At 36.8% G+C, this 22,696-nt stretch overlaps 1 protein-coding gene across 7 annotated transcripts in view; it reads left to right on the forward strand.

Annotated features, from left to right (window-relative positions):
• Positions 1-22,696, forward strand: part of ADGRG6 (adhesion G protein-coupled receptor G6) — a 137,357-nt gene that overhangs the window by 56,592 nt on the left and 58,069 nt on the right. For all 7 annotated transcript variants that reach the window (XM_055311103.1, XM_055311101.1, XM_055311100.1 and 4 more), the window contains exons 3-5: positions 9,707-10,048; positions 12,396-13,019; positions 22,323-22,391. In XM_055311103.1, coding sequence (XP_055167078.1) covers positions 9,707-10,048; positions 12,396-13,019; positions 22,323-22,391 — 1,035 coding nt within the window. The remainder of the gene's footprint in view (positions 1-9,706; positions 10,049-12,395; positions 13,020-22,322; positions 22,392-22,696) is intronic.

The raw sequence follows: 22,696 nt of genomic DNA on the forward strand, positions 1-22,696 counted from the left end.
TACCTTGTAAGGTATAATTTTACATCTGGAAAGGATTTTGAGAGATCTTCTAGTTCAGCATCAGGAATATATTGCCTTTGCCACAGTGTTTCTTTTTTGAAAATAATAACAAAATATTTTTTATCAGATTTTGTGATTTAGCTAGAAAGAAGTTGGAAATAGAACTTTTTAAAGTTGAATTTTAGAGTGTGCTGAACAAACTTAAGGTTTGTCCTATTTCTCTTTCTCCTTCCCTCTTTCATACAACCCTCAAATACATTATTCTTGAGATCTGTGTGCTAAGTTGACATTATATAAATATTTGGAAAAGTAATTAATTCCGTAACTTAAGGCAGTTAGACAGCATATTTAAATGACTTTTTTGAGTATAAAATGGAAACTTTTACTGAAAAAATATTTTTATTTTAAAAATCTATATTATGGATTTTTTATATCAGCCTTTTCTTATTCCCAAAATGTTTCTATAAAAAGTATTCTATAAAGGGCCAAAATTATGTTAGTTGCATCTATAATTTACCTTGCTCCAAGCCTTCACTATTTAAACTACTGTCATTTATGTGTACAAACCTAGGTGGGTTTTTTGTTGTTGTTGTTGCTGTTGTTGTTGATTTTAATGCCCTCAAAGGCTCATTTGGAAAATTTGAGTTACGGGGCACACTTACTCTGCCACTGTCATCTTCTTCCCAATATATTCTCCCAACTTATTGGGAGGGCAAGCTTGTTAAACCAAAATTTGTTCTAGCTATTAATTTCGGGTTCTTCATCTGCACCACATAACATGTAATAAATTAGAAGCAATAACCTTTTACTCTGACCTCCAATTCTGACCACCCTCTGTTAACCATATGTAAAGATATCTTTTTTTAGATGTTATTTATTTATTCATGAGAGACACAGAGAGGCAGAGACTTAGGTAGAGTTAGAAGCAGGCTTCCCGTGAGGAAGCTGATGCAAGACTCTAACCCAGGACCCCAGGAGCACACCCTGAGCCAAAGGCAGATATTAAACCACTGAGCCACCCAGGCATCCCAACCATATGTAAAGATATCTAAGAGAAAACTGGAAATGAATGGAAGTAGGGGCCCAGAAAATTGAATGAATGAATGAATGAATGCATGCATGCATGCATGAGCTAACATGAACTGAAACATTCTCTCCTATGAAGTAACAACCACAATCACAACACTAAAAGTTAATATTATTTGAGCATCTTACTACTAATCAAATGCAGTCCTAGTATTTTACATGGATATCTCATTAGCTGCTTTCGTATGTTCAAGAAGTTAGTAATGTGTCACTTTGCCAATAATGATATCATTGCCTTCATGGGTATTAGAACTATAATTAGCTTTAATTAGGCTAAGACATTCTCCATTTATGTTGGTAATATTTAGCAATATTTTTCTGGTTAATGCCAACATAAACCAGTTTTACCCTATAACAACTGCCTAGATAATCCATATGGAGAAGTTTTCTGTGACATTCTCAAGTGAGAGAAATGAACATTAGGTGGGTGTTTTTTATAGTTCCCTCAGTTTTCCATCAGGGGTAATAAAACATGTAAGATCACAGTAGGATAGATCTACGATGAACACTAGATTGGTCACTTTGCTGCTCTTAGATCTTACCCATCAACAGTTAGGCTCTGCTTCGGGGAGTCTTTGCAGAATTAATCTTCCTGCGACTTGACTACTGTTCTCTCTCTGCAAATGAGCTGCCAGGGTGGTTTGCTGTCTCTTTCTTGTCTTTTGTCAAGTCCTTTGAGTGTGGCTGCAGGGACTCTTACAAGGGGCTTTGTTAACTGGTAGTTCTGTGTTTATGTTTAGAAGGGTAAGGATTTACCAAAAAACAAAACAAAACAAAACTCTGTGCTAAACACAAATCTCATTATTTTACTTTCCCCTAATTAAAACCTCTTTATTTTCCCTACTGCTCTTACTATAATTTTCCATTTTCTTTAGGCTGGCTTGCAAAATCCTGCAGAATCTAATTTCTGCCTGCCTTGCCATCTTTATCTCTTGTTTTGCCCCACCTTGGATCCTATGTTTCCACAAAACTAAACTCTTAGGTTACCTGAACAGTCGTGTTCTCTTTCACCGGCTAGCCTTTACACTTGCTGACCTACTAGCCGGAACACTTTTCTATTTCTCCTCTTTACTTGGCCCACTCCTATGCTGGATATTTAGGTCTTAGTTTCTTTCTCATCTGTTAGAAATGGCACTGTTTCCACAAAGTCTAAACCCAGGTGATTGTACTCATCCACTTGTTCTAGCAGAGCAATTTTCACATTGTGCTATTGCTATGCCCTTATTTATCTGTACTTGAAAAAATCTAGATGTTCCATAAAGTCAGGAATTGTATCCTGTCCATGATACAGCAGATATTCACAGGGCCAGGCAATGAGATGCTTAAGAAGTATTTATCAAGAGAATGGATATGGGGGGATGGTAAGTGATGAGTAGACAGTATGAACAGGAAAATATGGGTGCTGTACTTGTCATTCAAAGAAGTTTGTCCTTTTTGGAGCCCAGAGAAGATTTTGAAAGCATATTTTTATCTCATCGATCTTTCTTGTAGTGGTGTGGAGCATGAGTTGGAGGTGATAAGATATTGGCAAATAGACTAGCTACTGAGCTTTTTGTCCAAGTGAGAAAAGATGTGAACCTTAAACTAAGGAGCCATGGGAATGAGATAAGGGGATATATTAGATAACCATGAATAAGATAATGACACAGCCCTTGACAAAATATTTGGAAAGGTATGGGAGAAGGTAGCCCTAGGGGAGTATTCAGAGCTCCAGTTTGGATCTTTCTCATGGGCCAATGAATAAAAACACATAATTTGAGGAATGTCGTGTGAATTAAGGGATCTATGGGATATCCAAGTGAAGACATTGAATAGACATTCGCCAGTGTGGGTGTGGTGCTCAGTAGGACAGCATTTGGACATAATAAAGGCCTGTGTGTGGATGAGATCATCCGATAGACAAAGTATAGAGACAGAAAAGCTGAAGAGAGAGGAGAGCCTGGTAAAGTATATAGCCTTGAGGCACACTTGGCTGTCAGGAACAGAAATATACTGAAGCTGGGGGAACCTTGGGTGGCTCAGCAGTTTAGTGCCTGCCTTTGGCCTAGGGTGTGATCCTGGAGACCTGGGACTGAATCCCACATCGGGCTCCCTGCATGGAGCCTGCTTCTCCCTCTGCCTGTGTCTCTGCTTCTCTTTCTCTCTGTGTCTCTCATGAATAACTAAGTAAAATCTTTGGAAAAAAAAAGAAATATACTGAAGCTGGATCAAGAGAAGTGAGATGGTAGGTATAAGAATTCTCGTCAAGGAATTCAAGGAGAAGCCACAAAGAACAGCTCCTCTCATCGAATTCTGGACTTTGAATGTTTAAAATTACAGCCTCTGTGTTTCTCAAAGGTCTGATTTTTTCTTATCTTTCTATTCTCTACATTTGCTCGCTTCTTCTCATCAGTGTCTTTCATCTGCAAATGGGCAAGACAGCTGCTGTTCTTGAATTCATATAACTCAGGCATTTTATTTTTCATCATTCTCTGAACAAATTATCTGTGTCCCTAACTTCACATTCTCAGAGTGAGAATCTGAGGAGCCAAGCCCATGATGTGGTTCCCTTCAGGAGAGGGGGTCCTTCCCTGGGGTGATGGTACTGATATGACTGCATGAGATGTGGGAGGGGCAAATCCCTTTGGGAGAAGGTGTGTGTGTGGGGATTATGACTAGGTTCTGTAGTATGTTGTTATTAAAAGGAGCACTTCTCAGATTTTAATGTACTTACTAATCACCAGAGATTTTTGTTAAAATACAGTTTTGTTTAGTAGGTCTGGTTGATTCTGTATATGTCTAACAGGCTTCAGGTGATGCTGAAGCTATGGGTCTGAGGATTGTACTTGAAATAGCAAGCATTGTGAGGCAGAGCAGCGGCAAGCTCAGAGAGGGCTGAGAGAAGGGCAGGAGAATAACAAGGGGAAGGTAGAAACCGTGAGGGAGAGACTCAAGAATCAGGGAAGAATTGAATGTTGAAGAAGGTGAGTGAAATAAATCAGAAGCCTCCTCAGTATAAATTTGCAGTGTTGTGGATTCTTTTCAGCAGTGTTCAGAAGCCTACATATTAGAGAGAAAAAGGTCCATGGCTATATTAATTCAGAGTTAGGGGTTTGCAGTGCAGGAATATAGAAGGGGATAAGAGATTTGAACGTATTAACCAGAAGACAGGTTAAGTGATGGACTCTATAGCTTAGTTTGTTTAAAATTATGCATTGCCTTTAGGTTGTATGTTTTTATTTTTTATTTTTTTAACAGCTGGGGAAGGATTCAACCACTGGTTAAGAGAGAACAGTTTCCCATGAAAATATGTGTGGGGGGGGTGTGCATATGCATGCACATGTGCTTGTGTGTTTAATCCCCTTGCAAGGGAAGGGTAGCTACATAATAAAGTGAGTCTGGAAAGATTTCCAGCAGTTCATGTGTTTGGATTCAGAAAATATTACCTTTCACAGTTACATATAGGATGTTTTTATGCTCCAGTGGTTATGGAAAGGCAGGACTTGAAGTTTAAACATTAACAATATTGTAGAAGAGAGAAATGTATCTAAAGATGTGCTGGATGTGAATCTCTTTGGAGATTCAAAAAAATTGTTAAGCTTAACTGTGCTTCATCAAGGAACCTTCAAATTCTTGTTAATTTTCTAGCTATGTCAAACTTAATTGAACTGATTCAAGTAAAGCAATGGCGATGGCTTCATATTTATGGTACCTCCAAACAACGTTTTGAGGCCAAAACATCACAGTGGGAAAATCAATTTTCTGGTTAACCCTGGGGAAACTAGTGTTTTAGGAGGAGTTTGGGAGCAAATTGATATCCTTACTTGGCTGCTGGAAATTCCAGCAGGAGATTGGAATGACCAGTGTAACCCTGCTTTAGGAGGGATCCTCCCCTACATGGAAATGCTATCTCTGAGTGCAGAGCTTGAAGAGGAGTGGTGAGGGAGGGTGGGAATGCTTGCCAAGTCTGTCACATTAACAGAAACGCAGATGTCACAGCCAGACTGCCTTCAGATTCCTTGCCATGCTGAAAAAATATGCACAGAGACCTGAAATCACTTACATTTACTTTGATGACTATATATTATATATAGTTCTCTATATTATTAGTCAACTAATAAATACCAGCATCTAAAGTATTATTTCTATTGGACATTTCAGTGATGTTACATCTGGCGGCGTGGTACTTGATCTGGAAAAATCCTGTGTCTCTGTTCCTGGCTTTGTGATGATTGAGGCCGTAGAACTGATCCTGGAATTCTCACTTGCTGACTTTTCTGCTTAATCTTTAGAAAATACCAAAGCTACTGAATATTTTAAACCTTTTAAAGCAACTAATGAACTTTATTCATTAGAATTTAATATAGTCACACAGATCACTCAAACAACAACTTTTTTTTTTTTTTTCCAAACAACAACTTTGAATAGAGGCAACTTGAGCCAGCAACTTGAGGCAAAATTTTCTGAGATGATTTTCACCAGTGAAGTTTTCCAACAGATTAATTAGCAGCAGTTTGAGATGCATGCAGATAAAAAGCAAGATTTCATTTAAATGGATTCATTCTATTCATCCTCTAACACAGGAGAGGAAAAACAGTGATTCTATTGATAGATCTGTGTTGAAAGCAGCTAAAATTGATTTATTTTGATTTATCTCTTGGAACCTGATACCTTCGCCTTAGATTTTAAAGAACATACTATCTAATTTAGAGAGAAGGACTTGAAGCAAGGGCGGGGTAAGAATCCAAATCTTGAGATAAAACAACAAAAACCGCAAAAGGCAATGATTATTAAATCTGAGTCTAAATGTTGCTTATAAATTGAAATAGGCTTGACATGACTGGAAGGTTTTCCGTCTTAGATTTGAGTTTCTTGGAAGAATAAAGTTTTGTAAAATGAGCATAAGTAAATTATTGCTAAACATTCACAGGCATAGGCAAAAGCCGAGGGTGGAATTTGGTTTGTTGCTTAGATTTCTGGAAAACTTTGCTTTTATAAATTTGTAGGTGTGAATGTGTTACTATATCCATCTTTGAAAACAATTTGAGCCAGATGTTTTGAGTATCTTTTAGGAAATGTGTCAACTCTGGTTTTACCAAGACCAGAATCAGTGGCTACTTCAGTAGCCATCTTTTTAAGTATCTGTGCCTTTATGGGAGAATTAATAAAGTTCTTAAAGAAAAGCTCATTGTTTAGGAATTAACAATGACAATTGATGCTCTAACCAGGCAAATTCAAATCACCATATTTTATACTCTCTAGCATTCTTTACTAAAATATTTCAAAATCAGTTTCTTAAAATATATTACTATTAGGTTGATTTCACTATGTTTAAGAAATTGCCCATTAGAAAACAACATTGTCTTTTAAGGCAGTACTTGTGCTCTCCACTTTACTGTTTTTTGTTTAATTGTGGAAACTTTTTTTTTCCCCTGGAAAAACACTAGACTTGAGAACAGTTGGTTTGAGTCTTGGTCTTCTTATCAATTAGATGTGTAACTTTGGACCAATTATATAATATGTATTAGCCTTGTTAGTTTCTTTTTTTTTTAATTTTTTATTTATTTCTGATAGTCACAGAGAGAGAGAGAGAGAGAGAGAGAGAGGCAGAGACACAGGCAGAGGGAGAAGCAGGCTCCATGCACCGGGAGCCCGATGTGGGATTCGATCCCGGGTCTCCAGGATCGCGCCCTGGGCCAAAGGCAGGCGCCAAACTGCTGTGCCACCCAGGGATCCCAGCCTTGTTAGTTTCATCTGAAGATAGAACTACTAATTCCCATGGTTATTATGATGTCAAATGAGATAATATATGTAAAAGCCCTTTACTGTGAAGTTATCTATAAAATACAATGAACATGATGATACTGTGCCTTGTTTAATTGATTTTTCACCCAACTAAGGTAATTGCTGTTTAGTAGCACTATCTCTAACTGCTGTCTAGTGACTGTAGATGAGAATCATAGAAGAGTGCTTTAATCTGTTTTTATTTTACTTTGTCTAAGATTTAATTTATCTATTTGGTAAAATGAAGTAGGGGGAGCAATGGAGGCAGAGGAAGAGGGAGAAGCAGACTCCCTGCCAAGCAAGGGCCTTAACTCAACTCTGGGCTTGATCCCTAAACCCTGGGATCATGACCTGAGATGAAGGCAGACACTGAACCAACGGAGGCACCCCAGGAATACTTTAACTGGTTTTTAAATGAATATTATCGGTGCCTTCCCTTTAGCTATTTCATCCCAATGAGTACCTAAGGGAAAAATAGGATTCTATTAAAATGGGATGCTATATTTTTTCTCTCTTAAATTATTGATGCACAGATTTTGTGTTATACTAATGAGTAATAAAAATCCAACACTCAAATGGTGTGGCTCCCAGGACTTTCCAATATTAACCTATCTAACCCTCTCAATAATCTTGGGAGGTGGATGCTTCTATTGCCACCAGTGTGAAGGTAGTGAAATTGAGGCACAGAGACATTAACTTGTTCAATATTAGAGTCTATGTGCTCAGGTTGAACTTGCCTGTACTTTTTATTCAGCTCTTAGAGAAGAGTTTGGGAAAAAAAAAATATATATATATATATCAGGATGAAGGAAGTCATGTATATTGTGTTTTGAATGTGGCAGATGGAAAAATAATGGTGCTTCATGCACATTGTGATGACACAGAGATGGTATCCTGTTTTTCTTTTTTAACAATCAGTACCTTTTACTGGATACATTATTGTTAATTTACTAGGATTACTTGTAAGTGTCAGGCCTGGTGTTCTCCGTCTTAGACTATGAGTGAATAATTGGAAGAAAGAGCCCCAAAATGCCACCCAAAGGGACATTCCAGAGCTCATGCACTATCTTTTTCTGACTTAGACTTTGTTTGGCTTAGTTTCATATACTGTACTTAATGGAGATAGGATTTAAGCTATTCATTTATTCATAAATTTAAAAAAATTTTATTGGAAGTTTTCCATGTACCAGGGATGCTGTGAGGTCCTGAGGAGTAAGATGGTGAATAGAACAGTACATTTTTTACTTTTTGTATTCTGAGAACAGTGGGAACAGACAGACAATAAGCAAATAATGTCACAAGTGGAAGTAACATAACTGCTCTGATGAAAACAACAAAGAAGAGGAATGTGGTACTCCAGGGATGGATGAGAGAAGGTGTTTGGCTAACACGTGGTGATCATAATTTGTTTTCCCCTCTCTATCTTCAGCCCTATACAACACATTGCGGGCACAGGGAGGAAGAACAGAGGGAGGGCAAGTTACAAAGAATTGATGGGGAGCAGAGTTGTCAGGGATATAGTGCATAACCGAGGTAGCCACAGGGGAAAGAAAAAAGAAAAACCTAACCTGAGCAGTGTAACATACCCAGTAAGTTCCTTGCATATATCACTATATCATAGAAAAATAAGTAGTATTTATGGTAACTACCATGTTCAAGAAAAGTTAGTGCATATTTATTCAACTCAACCTGGTAAAAGAGGAAGGAACATGATACTTTCAGAGTGATTTCCATTAACAGAGTTAAAGTATTTTATTGTTTTAGGCCTTATGTGTCAGTTTTTTGGCAGTTTATTTATCCAGAATGTTGAATAAATGAAATTACTGCTTCCATTTATACAAATACTTAAAAGAGACATGAATATTAATTGCAAAAGTGCCACTAGATAGAAAGATAGTAGACCTTGGTTTCTCATTCCAGTTGGTAACCAGGCCCTGGATAGCTATAATTGAGAAATAATTGATTGCTTTACTTTTCTTCCTGCCTCTTGTTACCATCTGCCATTATATTATTTGTTTATCTTTGAGTCCAAAACCAAGTGTAAGAATCATTCAGAATAGACTTTGTCTTTCTTGCTGATTAATATGTATTAGAATTATTTTTAGTGTTTAGAATAGTGCCTGGTTTATGAAAGGTACTCAATGAATAGTCACCGGAATGAATGAATGAATGAGTGAATGAGCTAATCACACAAGTATGTATGTAACAACTGTAATGAACAAATGAAATAGGTGAAAGTATTTTTAAACTATAAATATTCCATACATGCAAGGTGATGCTATTTATTTGAATGTTAGGGAAAAAAAAAAGTCTGCCAGAGGACAACTTATTTGATTATTTATTTATTTTGTATTGGTAACTTTCTCTTTAAACATTTAATTCCTAAGTATTTATCTTCCTTTATATCCATGATTGTAATACTGACCTCTACTTTTATGCTTCTCTAACTCCCTTACCCCCAGTTCAGTTACTCGCTAAAGTAGAGATTCTTAACCCCGAGCCAGTGAACCTTTGGGAAATCCATTGTTACCTCCTGTGGCCTCATGTACTCCCTAAAATAGAAAACTGAGTGTAGTGACTTCTATGTGTTTTACTGTAACTTTTATCTGATTCTTAGAATCTGTGACCCTCAAGTTTAAGAATCATTGCTCTAAACTTTTCTTTTTCTTTTACTCTTTGTTTCTCTGTTACTTTTTCCTTTGCTCCTTGAGATGGGTTTCATTCTCCTTTTTTTTTAATGATGATATTTTGGTATTTTAAAATGCTTATTGTTTGTCCCCAGTGTGTGGTATTCTTGGTTTATCATATGCCTCTGATCCCCACCCTTTTCTCTGTCTCTCTTTTGTCTGGCCAACAGTGTGGGGATGTGCCAACTGCAGAGTTGTCCTATCCAACCCTTCTGGGACATTTACTTCTCCGTGCTACCCTAACGACTACCCTAACAGCCAGGCTTGCTTGTGGACCCTGCGAGCCCCCACCGGCTATATCATTCAGATAACGTTTAATGATTTCGACATTGAAGAAGCTCCCAATTGCATTTATGACTCATTATCCCTTGATAATGGAGAGAGCCAGACTAAATTTTGTGGAGCAACTGCCAAAGGCCTATCATTTAACTCAAGTGCGAATGAGATGCATGTGTCCTTTTCAAGTGACTTTAGCATCCAGAAGAAAGGTTTCAATGCCAGCTACATCAGAGGTATGTAAACCAAAGGCGGTGCCAACCTTCTGCTTTCATTTAACATGTTCTACAATAAACACAAGGACCAGAAGACAGAGTTATGCTCTTTTATGTGAATGTGAATGATTAGGATTAGAATTTAAGGGCACGAATCTGTTAATATTCTCTGAAGATTCTCATTAGCAATATATAGTTAACAGATCCAAAATCTGGTTACAGTAGAACTGAATTTTTTATATTGTTTATATGTAGAATATTTAAAGGCTGCTTGGAACAGATTGTAGATATTCCACAGCTAATAATTAAAAGCTGTAATTTTAACAGCTCTTCACTGAACATTTAAAACATTCCTATTCAGAAATCATTTTATTTTAGACTTTTAAGATGTTGCCCTTTTAAGGAACTATGCTAGGGGACAAATATAAAATATTAGCATATAAATTAAAATAAAAAGATCTATTTATAACTTAAGCTAATAAACAACATAGCCTGAGGAAAGCCCCTTAGAAATGACTAATGAAAGGAAAAAAATATTTCTATCAAGCATAGTTCCCAGATTCTGGCATATTATAATATTTGAATAATCTCGATCTCTCTAAAACCTCTCTTTGCTTAAGGAAAATTCAAGCTTTAAGACTAGCTTCTTAAATGGATGTCATTTCTGAAAGTAAGAATAAAGAAAGGCACCATTAGGAAAATGACCCTCATTACTATAAATTGTGTTTTTGGTGGCAGAGTCATTTACTATTAGTGACTGACATTAAGTATATGTGTGGTTAATTGATATTGTGTTTTAATTTTTAATAGTGTTTTAGAAATTGTAAAATATTATAGGAAATTTGAAAATAAAAAAGAAGCAAATGAGAATTGCCCATATATCATAACCTAGCCATAACCACTAATAAAATGTTGATGGACATATTTCCTTTCTACCCTTTTATAACACATGTTGAATACTGGCTTCCTATTACATAAATATTCCTTTGGGTAAATAGACCTGTAAGGTCCTTTATATTTAAAAAGTAGACTAAAATCCATGATTCTGTTAAACTCCATCACGGATTTTTTTTTTTAAGATATTATTTGTTTATTCATGAGAGGCAGAGGGAGAAGCAGAAGGAGAAGCCGTCTCCATGCTGGGAGCCTGATGCGGGACTCGATCCCGGGGTCTCCAGGATCATGCCTGGGCCGAAGGCAGGCGCTAAACCACTGAGCCACCCAGGGATCCCTCATCATGGATTTTTAACTAGAATATTTATATTAAAATGATGTTTTTATACCATAGACCTATTCTTGATATATATTAAAATATATTCAAACTAGCATTCCTATGAAGCCAGCATTAAACAGAATTTTTGAGGAGAGCTGCTTCTCTCTCAATCAGTACCTGTTTCACAGTGTCTATTATATTAACATAGGGTTAAATCCATTGTATTATTTACTAATTTCACATATGTCACAGAAAGACTGGGCTAATTCATTTTATTTTGACTACATTATGCAGATGATAATAATCTGTATTAGTAATCAGTAATGTTAGTAATCGGTAATGTTAGTAATCCTAGCTGTACATTGACTATAGCAGGCACTGTTCTAGAGCTTTCCAAGGTGTTAATTTAATTCCTATTGACCGCCTATGTAATCGGTGTCATTGTCCTTCATTTTATGGAGAGTGGTAAAGTAATGTCCCCAAGGTCACGCTGCATTTTGTGGAAGAGCTAGGATAGGAAGTTGCATTGTCTGCTCCTTTTACCTCTGCTCCTTGCTATCCCTCACAAAGGAGCTCAGATGCTCCGCGGTAAAGGAAATATAGTTTAAAATTTCATTTTTATTTTATTTTTATCAGAGTGGCTCTCTTTCATAGGATTATTTTCACCTTTGTTCCTCAAATAGCCTGGTGGTTGGGAAAATGAATAGGATATGGGGTAGCATAGGAGTGTTTAGGAAGAGTAAAAGGCAATTATTAATGAAAAAAGAACTATTAGCTATTATGTTTAGAAATATATTTTGAAAAATAGCATATTTCTGGAAAAAGTGTACAAACAGAGCTTTCTTGAAATAATAGTTTCCTTAATTTGGGTTTTGGGTTGTTGTTGTTTCAGTTCAGGGATTTAAAAAAGATACTTACCAACTTGGTTGGGTATACCTCAGAAGTTTTGGTGTGGGATCCCACCATGATTAGACTTAATATGGGTGGGATCCATATTGTTATTATTATTGGTACAAGGTAATGGAGAGTCATAAAAGGAGGGGCAAAAGTCAGTCCAGAGCGGTGGGGTGGGAATGGGCATATCAGATGTTTTGCATCTCATTAGTTCATGTTTGAAATTAATATATTTTTATCTGTTACTATGTTTTGTCCTAGTTGCTGTGTCCTTAAGGAACCAGAAGGTCATTTTACCCCAGACACAAGATAGTTACCAGATATCTATTGCCAAAAGTGTCTCTATTCCAGAGCTCAGCGCTTTCACTCTCTGTTTTGAAGCAACCAAAATTGGCAAGGAAGACCATGAATGGATAGCTTTCTCCTACTCCAATGCCTCCTTCACACAGTTACTTAGTTTTGGAAAGACCAGGAATGGCTACTTTATTTCTATTTCTGGTTCAAAATGCTTCCTGAACAGTGTGTTACCTGTGAAGGATAAAGAAGACATTTTCACAGAAAGCTTTGAGCAGCTCTGCATTATTTGGAATAATTCTCTGGGTTATGTTGGTGTAAATTTCAAAAGAAACTATGAAGCAGTTCCATGCGAGTCTACCATCAGTAAAGTTATTCCTAGAAATGGAAAATTGTTGTTAGGCTCCAGTCACAATGAAATTGCCTCCCTAAAAGGGGACATTTATAACTTTCGACTTTGGAATTTTACCATGAATTCCAAAATCCTCTCCAACCTCAGCTGTAATGTGAAAGGGAATGTGGTTGACTGGCAGAATGACTTCTGGAATATCCCCACGCTAGCTCTGAAAGCAGAAAGCAACCTAAGCTGTGGTAAGTCTGGCCATATTACCTGCCCCCCTTTTTAAAGAGCATTATTCTATGAATGTTGGTCAACAAGAAATCAAACACACATACATGTATATATAGTTGTTAGTGAGCTTTTTAATTTTTAAAATGTTATATGTTCAGCCATACAGAGTATATACATTTGATTACAAGCCTTGTTTATTCAATTAAAGCTTTTGGTTCTACCATTTTAAAGTTTTCCTGATGTCATAAAATGTCACCCAGTTTATCACTGACATATCAAGTTGTAACTGTCATGCCTCAAATAGAAATGTTACTACCAGAGTAACAAAAGAAATTAACAAGTTACTGTTTTTAATCACAAAGATGATACAATAAAAAGTTGATCTTTATGAAATTTCCATTATGTTATTTAAATAAACACCACTTAAAGAATGGTATTTACTCAGCCAAGATAAAATATCAAAGCTTTTTCCATTTTATGGAAAAAGCTTTGATAATCAGGAATTATCCATTTTTTTTTTTGAACTTCTTTCTCTGAAAATGATCAGTTGTCATAGGAGAGGGGGAAGCAGGCTCCCCACTGAGCAGGGAGCCTGATGTCGGGCTTAATCCCAGGATTCTGAGATCATGACCTGAACCGAAGGCAGAGGCTTAACTGACTAATCCACCCAGGTGCCCCTTTGAGAGACTTTAAATTGACATTACTGGAAGTAGCTAAATGCCAAATACATAGGAAAATAATTTTATATAACTACATTATATTAAAATAGACTTCTATCAAGCATTCTCTATGTATATAAGTTAATTGTGGAAGTCTTTATTATAGGACTGATGAAAATCCTAAAGGAGAAGTTTCATTGTCACTTTTGAATGTCATGACTAAATCTAAAGTGCTGATAATATATACTTTTCAGTCACGGACATAACTTTCATTAAAAGAGGAAAGAAGGGGTCTGATGCTAAAAAGTAATTCTTATGTGACTGTGGGGGATATTTTATCAGAAATTCATTCCCAATCCTTTGAGCAGAGTAGGATCCCTTTGAAGACATGAGACCACCTCTCCTGTTTCTCTGACCTGTGTGTGTCCTACTGCTCTGGGGAACTCTTGTCACATAACTGTCATTGTAATTCACCCATCCCTCCTTGTGGTTCATGGTGCTCCTGTAAATGGTGGGAGGCTATTAAGTGATGCCATTTGAGAGGTATTTCCTTGTGGGTTGTTGGACAGAGGGTAAACCACAGCCATGTTCCAGAAGAAGACTGGAGGACTTTGTAAGAGCCAGTGGTGTTCCCGGCATCCTCTCTGTTTGACTAGCTACAGAGGGTGGTCGGGGACCCCTGAGAAGTCTTTCACTCAGTGAGAAAATTGAGAAGATATCAGGTGTGCGTGTTTGGTGTGGGATGGTGAGCAGTGAGGGGGCAGAGATATTTTTCCTATGTCCAGGGTGATTATCTTTATCCCAGCAGCCTGTTTTCACCATATCCTTGGCTATTATTAAAAAGTCATAATATAGATCACTTAATAGTTGCCTTTCTGTGGGGCAATATTTGAGGACTATGCCAACCAAAAAAAATTGGCTAGATGTATTAATAATTGCTAACACTTAAATTATATACTTAACTTGAATATTTGATATGTATTTTCTAGGTACTGTTTTAAGCCTTTACACATATTAACTCTTTTCTACAAACATAAATCTTGTGATGAGGGTTTTATTATAAACCCCATTTTGCAGATGAGAAATCCAAGGCACAAAGAAATTAAGTAACTTCCCCTGCGTCACTTAGTAAGTGGCCAAGCCAGGAAGTGAACCCAGGAAGTTTAATTTTAGAGCTGTGTCTCTTACAAGTATAAATTAGACTGTCTTTTAGAATATGCAGGACTAAAAGATGATATGTACTAGAGTAGCTAATTCTTGCCTAGATGAGGAGTATGAAGGCCCAGGAGTGATCTGTGGGAAAACACTAGCTTTCTAGAGCATAAACATTATATTTGTTTTAAACAAAATTAGTAAGATTTCTTTCCTGCATTGCTTCTTGGATACATTAATATAAAATGTGAGGGATATACATGGATTCCTGAACTTCTCTAAGAAATCCTCTAGACCCAGGTGGTTGGCAAACTAGGAAGTCCTACTGCAGGCCACCTATTTTTGTGAATAAAGTTCTATTGCAACACAGCCATATTTAGGAGGTTTTGTATTGTCTATAGCTGCCTCTGTGCTACAGGGGCAGGGTTGGTGATTGTGGGAGACTCTAAGTTGGCCCACCATCCTAAAATTTTTACCATCTGGCCCTTTAAGAGAAAATGTGCCAATTCCCTGAGATGAGTCCAAAAAATCATGAGGTCCAACATTCTGAAGCACACACTTTGGACAACACTGGAAAAGACCTACTAGAGCTCCTGGGCCAGAGGGAGTGAACCAGCCACTTGTGAACTCATTCAGCCCTCAGACATTGATGATGGTGGCAGCATTTCTCTGTTCTCATTTATTTATATTTGTTCCACACAATGCTTTTAAATGATTTATTTGAAACATTAAAAAAAATAGATTTCAAGTAAAAATAAATGTTTGGATTTTCTGGCAAACAATAAACTAAGCCTGGGCCAGTGCTGTCAGGCCAGCACAGCTGGAGCTAGGTGGTGTCTGCTCTTTGGGATGAGGGTGCTCCTCAGCCCTTACCATTCTTTGTATTCTTCCTCCACCAGCCCCCCCTCTCATCTTTAGATTGCCTTCTGGCCCCATGAGGCTTTTTTTTTTTTTTAAATTTTATTTATTTGACAGCACAAGCAGGGGGAGCAGGAGAGGGAGAAGAAAGTTCCTTATAGAGTAGGACTTGATGTGGGGCTTGATCCCAGGACCCTGAGATCATGGGGTTTCATGACCCAAGCTGAAGGCAGATGCTTCACCAACTGAACCATCCATGCACCCCCCGATTTCCCCCCAATAGGCATTTCTGCTTGGGAATCCCAACTTAGGCCAGTCCCTTCACTTAATATAGGGCAAAAAAAAAATGAAAATTAAAAAAAAAAGTGGCTAAGGCAGTGGGTGCACAGACACGCCCATCTCCTCTCCCCCTTCCCCAGGCTTTATTATCTGGATATCCTCACATTTTTTTTAACACTGTCTTTAACACTCCTTCCCCAAGGTTTAAGATTATTGAGATGCATTGAACATATGCTTGTCTGATTCAGTCATCTGTAAGGTTTCAAAATGATTTCATTAAAAGAGTAGCACAAGTCACAGAGTCCGTGTATTTGAATTCCTTTAATTTTTATAGAGGTCTTCTTGACATTCCACAATGACGCTAAACACCCCATTCCGTGGATTCAGATATCCTGGGCTGTGTTTCAGGAGTCATCACGGGAGAGGGTGTTCTCTGCTGCTCAGTCATCAGCTTTGGGAGTTGAATAACCCTAGTCACTTATTAACTGGCAGGAAATACCTGTAAGAGAGATGCTATCTAAACTTGTTAGCTAAGCAGAACTTCAACAAATGAAAAAGGTTTGCTTGATTAACATTTTAACCTTTCCTTTTTTCTGGAACATTTTGGCTTGCTGTTTATGGTAACAGTAATTTCCAAAAACTAATGATTGGTACAGTAACCAATGGGAAAATAGAATTTCATGCCTAACATTCCTTTGGACTGACAGTGTCTGTTAAATATGACCTTTACTTCCAGATTTAACTTGTGGAAGAATGAACAGATTTTCCAAAGGTCTATTGCTTGAGTAAATTATAATATGAAAATAAGATGGTAAAACAGAACTGATTACATCTAACATTAAAACATCCTGTCATTTGTTTCAAATAGTAAATATCTTCCGCCTTAATAAAATCAACATATTATTATTTTTTTAAATTTTATTTATTTATTCATGAGAGACACAGAGAGAGAGGCAGAGACACAGGCAGAGGGAGAAGCAGGCTCCATGCAGGGAGCCCGATGTGAGACTTGATCCTGGGACTCCAGGATCACGCCCTGGACTCAAGGCAGGTGCTAAACCACTGAGCCACCCAGGGATCCCAAAATCAACATATTATTAATTAATGTTTCAAAAATTTCAGAATTAGGCTGTTTTGTTATCCTACACTATTCTAAGCCTAGGTCGGGAGTATACCTTAATTAAGAAATTTTCAGCAGGGTTTTTTTTTTTTTTTTAACAGATCATCAAAAAAATCAAAATAAACACAGATCATCTTGTTAGTCTTTTTCAGAAAGAAATGCTTTATTTAGCAGTAGCTCTTTTTCATTTTATAGCATCATTCTTTTCCATAGAATTTTCATTTTTCAATTTTATTTTATTAAATATATTTTATTTACATAATTTTGTTAAACATATTCAGTTTTATGACCTCCATGGATAGACGATTTTCTTAATAGACTATTTATAACTGCAAGTATTTGCCTGTGTTATGATTCAAGTTTAGATACTGGCTAATGTCCATCAATTTTCACAAAGAACAAACAGTGCCTTCTATATCAGTTTTACTTATTTTCCTTATGACTGCTCTTTCCTGAGGAGTGGTACAGTATAACCCAGTGAATGGTCTAAGTTCAAACAAACTACATATATTTTACAAGCATTTATTAAACACTTCCATTTATTAACCATTTGTGGATATAGAGATAAGATACAATTCATAAATATACAACTTTATGTTATTCTTTTCTAGAAATTTTTGGATTTGTCCTGACTTTTGTTTTCATTTCCAAAGTTTTGTGCTTAATTACCAAGGCTTCATCAACAGATTCCTGCACTTTCTTTTTCAATTGTTACACTTCTGTCCTTCACAGCCATAAAATTGTGACTCATTGTTGACGCCTTCCTTTCATCCCTAAAAAATATTGAGTGTAGTATTTTTGGATAAACTGAATTATTTTTTAAATAATAAAGATAAAATTATCTTTACAAAGGACTTTATCCTTTGAAGGTGATCCAAACTCTTTATGAGCATAAATGGCTTCCAGAAATAATAATATTTTAAATATATTTATGAAAAATTATAAAGTTCAATTTAGTAATAACTGCAAAGAGGGGAAAGTAATATTTTTTTCCTCATTATTGTAGAATGTAAGATGTGTTATTGGCCACACATCAGTCTTTTTTTTAACACAACCTGTGTAAATAGTGACTCAGTGGCAAGATTTTGGAAGAACAACAGATAGAGAAGAAAGATTAACAGCTTGCAGCTTTTCATCACCTGTTTATTTTCGGTGATTACATTTTTGAAAAAAAGATTTTACTTATTTGTTCATGAAAGACACAGAGAGAGAGGCAGAGACATAAGCAGAGAGAGAAGCAGGCTTCCTGCTGAGAGCCTAATGAGGAACTTGATCCCAGTATCATGACCTCAGCCAAAGGCAGATGCTCAACCGCTGAGCCACCCAGGCATCCCTGGTGCTTAGATTTTCAAGGAAATTTGCCTCTAAATTTTGCAGTTAAATATTAAGCAAATACCTTTAAAAACCTCTGTGGTATCCACAAACATCAGTGAACACACTTAGGTCACATTCTGAAGGTAATTCCTTGATAATAATTATATCATTATCCAGGAAAGAAAATTGTCTCTTCTTCCTTAACAGTCTGGTTCATAAACATGTCTACCTAGGAAAACTGATTGTGTGAATGACTTTTTTACTGCAGATATGCTGAAAATATGAAATGGGTGGAAATAAAAAGTTAGTATATATACTTTTTATATTTTATGGTTTTTGTCGATGGAATTTGGTGTATTTATAAAGCTTTCATTTATCAATATAATTTCCTTCCAATTAAATTTTTCACTTGTGGGGCACCTAGGTGGCTCTGTTGGTTAAATATCTGGCTTGATTTCTGCTCAGATCCTGATCTCAGGGTCGTGGGATCGAGCTTTATGTTAGACTCCACACTCAGTGCAGAGTCTGCATGTTTCTCTCCCTCTGCTTCTCTCCTCACCCCTAAAAGGTAAGTAAGTAAATAAATAAATAAATAAAATCTTAAAAAAATGAAATAATAAATGTCACTTGTACTTATACCATGTAGTGTTCAGATTTAATTTCTATTGCTATATTGAATCATAAAACAGTGTTTATTTAATATTTATAACTATTAATTTGCTAAACTGTAAATACCAAAAAAGAGGCAACCGATGGTTTAAATATTGAGGAATGTTATAATTTCCTGTGACAAGGATGTCACAAAATGGAATTTATACTTGTTACCATACAGTGAAACTGAGGAAATGTTAAGAAAATTGTTAAATATTTTGCTCTAAATCATAACTCTTCTGATTCTTTCCTCATTTCCACCTCGGAGCTCCTTAATCTACTGCAGTGGAAGTGTAGTTAGTCTAGAAATTTCTTTCCCACACCATCTCCTTATCTCTTTTTGTCTTCTAGAGATATTGTATCAGTGTCAGAAGTGGCCTAAGGAGCCTTTGACTGCCAACACTGTGTGTAATTTGAGAAGCACAGGAACTCCATCCAAGGGTCTCTCTCTCTCTCTCTTTCCCTAATGTTGCAGTCGCTGACAGTTCCTCATGTTGAGTTTTAAAGCCTTTTTTTTTAGTTTTCAGAAATTCCTCACTAAAATATAAGTACCTACCAAAGAAGTAAGGTTCTGCAAGAAGTGGGTATAAGTGATGGGAAAGAATGATGGGCAGAAAACATTGATGGTAAAATTATACCTCAGTCCTGACAAGGCAGGCCTCAACTTCTACCTCCTCAACTGCCCTTTTTCCATAGTACACTTGTCTGAGTTTTCAATCTTCCAAAGTCATTCTCCCTGTCTCTGTTTTCTTTCATAGCCAGGCTTCCTCTTTTTGTATTCACTTCTCAAATGATGGTCATGAGTTCGTCATTCCCACACTCCTGAAGCTAATTCCTGTACAGTTACTACCCAAATTCCAATGCAAGTTAAAAGTCTTCTTGGTTTTGATCATTCTTTACCTTTCTGGTGTACATGATATGGCCACACCTTCCGTGAAACTTCCTTCACTTGAATTCTATAAAACCACCTTCTCTAAGAACTATTTTTACTTCTGAGAACTCTTAAAAAAAACAAGATACTTAAATATAGGCATATCTATGGTTCCATCTAATCTCTGCCCTAGCTTGAGTGATCCCAGACACATCTATAGATCCTGTGGCATTATTTCTTGGCTAGACCTCTCACAGAAACCTGTATGCCTGCCCATGGATCCAGATGTCACTCAGTTCCCATTATTGGACTCATTCATCCCACCCTACCTAAGTTTGCTTTCCTTTAGTATTTCTTCTTTCCTTTTATGAGATCATTATGTACCAGTTTCTCAAGTTAGAAACCAGAAAAATATCCCCTAGTCTTCTCTTTCTTTCTAAGTGATTTAAATTTGAAACCATCTGGGGGATCCCTGGGTGGCGCAGCGGTTTAGTGCCTGCCTTTGGCCCGGGGCACGATCCTGGAGACCCGGGATTGAATCCCACGTCGGGCTCCCGGTGCATGGAGCCTGTTTCTCCCTCTGCCTATGTCTCTGCCTCTCTCTCTCTCTCTCTCTCTCTGACTATCATAAATAAATAAAAAATAAAAAAAATGCTTTAAAATTTGAAACCATCTTTGAGGCTCCATAGCCAACTAAGAGGGAATATACAATAAGAATAAAAACTATTATTAATTTAGACTTGGTATCATGAGTACAATGAGGATGGCAAGAAAAAGATGGATACAAGACATCCAATTTTCTCACTTAGTTTCCTTTCATATTTTCCTTTTCCTCTAAGAAAGAGGAAGTCGTTCATGATGCATCCAGAGATTTATTCGGTAAAGCTTGAGTAACCACCTGCTATGTGTGTGGGATATGTTATTGGAAGACAGAGTCCCATTATTCATGATGCCAACATTCTATTAGGCCCTCCACTGGTATCCATTACCTATATATCTGATCATTTCTGTGCTGTACTCCAGTGATGCCATGTCACCCAGGTTCCCAGAACTTTTCACTGCCATCTTGGTATTTCAGTAATTCTCTCTGCTAGTAATTTCCATTTCTAATTTCTTGTCCCTACATTAGTATAGTGACTCCTGATATTATTCACAGGCGTCCTTTTTTGTAATGGATTCTCTTTTCCTCCTTCTCATCAAGCTGTTGGTCATGCCCTCCTTTGAGCCACTGAGTACTTCCACTTAACGCATTCAGAGAACTGCGACTCTGTTTCCCATTTGTGCCTCTCTGAGAGCACTGACACTGTCTTAGAGTATTATTCTAGCCTATGTGCCTCACACACTAAACAGTGATTACATTTTTGTTGAATGAATATGTAAATGACTATGTTGAGAGCGTCTTGCCAGTTCACATCACAGACCTGCCTGTAGAGTTGGGCTTTTCTGAAGATTCCTTCCTTGGGCTAGGTGCCTGAGGTAGTTGAGAATGAAGAAATCATGATTCATGAGCTTCTGTTAAATTGTTGGGATGCTTTCCGCTTATGCACATCAATTACCTAATACGACATCTTTTGTTGGATCACGTACCTGCTCTGCCTTCATGTACTGTTCCCACAGAACAGTTTGGAAAATGTTTAACCATTAGAATAGAATCACTATTATGGAAATGTCTTTTTAAAATTAAATCTATGTATTTGTGTATGTGCATGTATACAAATATTTGTATTTATTCTCTTGTCTTTATGCATAATGTGGGTGCTTTGTGATAAGTTGAACCCATCTTCCTCAGTCTCAACCTGTTGGTAAAAGTCTGTTAACTGTCAGAGATTTACTGGAACAGAGAAAATCCATTACTCCTACTAGAAAACCAGCTCTAAACTTGTTTCTTGCTGAGGATGAGTCAGTAAAAAAAAAAAAAAAAAAAAAAAAGACACAAAGACCAACCTGAAGTCACAGAAACATATTATATTTCCGGAATTGTAAATGGCATATGCTGGTGCTTGTGAACCCAAAATATGCATTTTATGAATATTAGTAATATCCAAGTTCACTTTTGAAACTTACCTTTGATGTTTATATCACTTTATTTATATGAATTTCTACCAGAGCTTCATAATTTATCCTATGAAAAGGCCCTGGACTTTTTACACAAACTCTAACGAGCAGTAGCCTTTCTTTTCCTTTCATGTGTGGATAGCCAATAAAGTGATTGAAGATTTTGAGGGAAATTTCAATAACCTGATTTTTCATTTGTGGAAATTAAGATACAAAGACCTTAAGAGACTTTCTTGATGTTGGAGTATTATTGATGGACTCATCTAGGGGCACTCCTGTTATACCAACCATAAGATTCATAGGGGTTGGGGGCAATGTCACTAAATCATAAGTCAAACTTGTATAATCCCTCTATTTGATCAAGGTTCCTACCTGATCCCACTCCCGGCAGCAGAACTAGCCAACTGTGCAGATTTGGGGACACTCTGCCAAGGTAGGGAGCCAACATCGTCCTCTGGGGTCCATTTCCTACTTGCTATTTTGGATAATGTGGTTGTAATTATTTTTATTATTATCTTAATTTTCTCTTGAGAAGCCAGAAACCAGCAAAACAGAAGAATTTCTGGATGTTTTTTAGTTGTGTGGGTGTACAGTACATACACTGTGGAGAAAGAATGCATTCACACACTGGATGACCATATTTCCATAAAGCACTGGGCTCTTAAATGTGAATGATTATATGCTATTAAACAAGGATTTATTTCATTTTTTTCCTCTTTTTATTCTCAAGATTATTGC

Source organism: Nyctereutes procyonoides, unplaced genomic scaffold, assembly GCF_905146905.1.
Source record: "Nyctereutes procyonoides isolate TBG_1078 unplaced genomic scaffold, NYPRO_anot_genome, whole genome shotgun sequence".
Taxonomy (NCBI): Eukaryota; Metazoa; Chordata; class Mammalia; order Carnivora; family Canidae; genus Nyctereutes; species Nyctereutes procyonoides.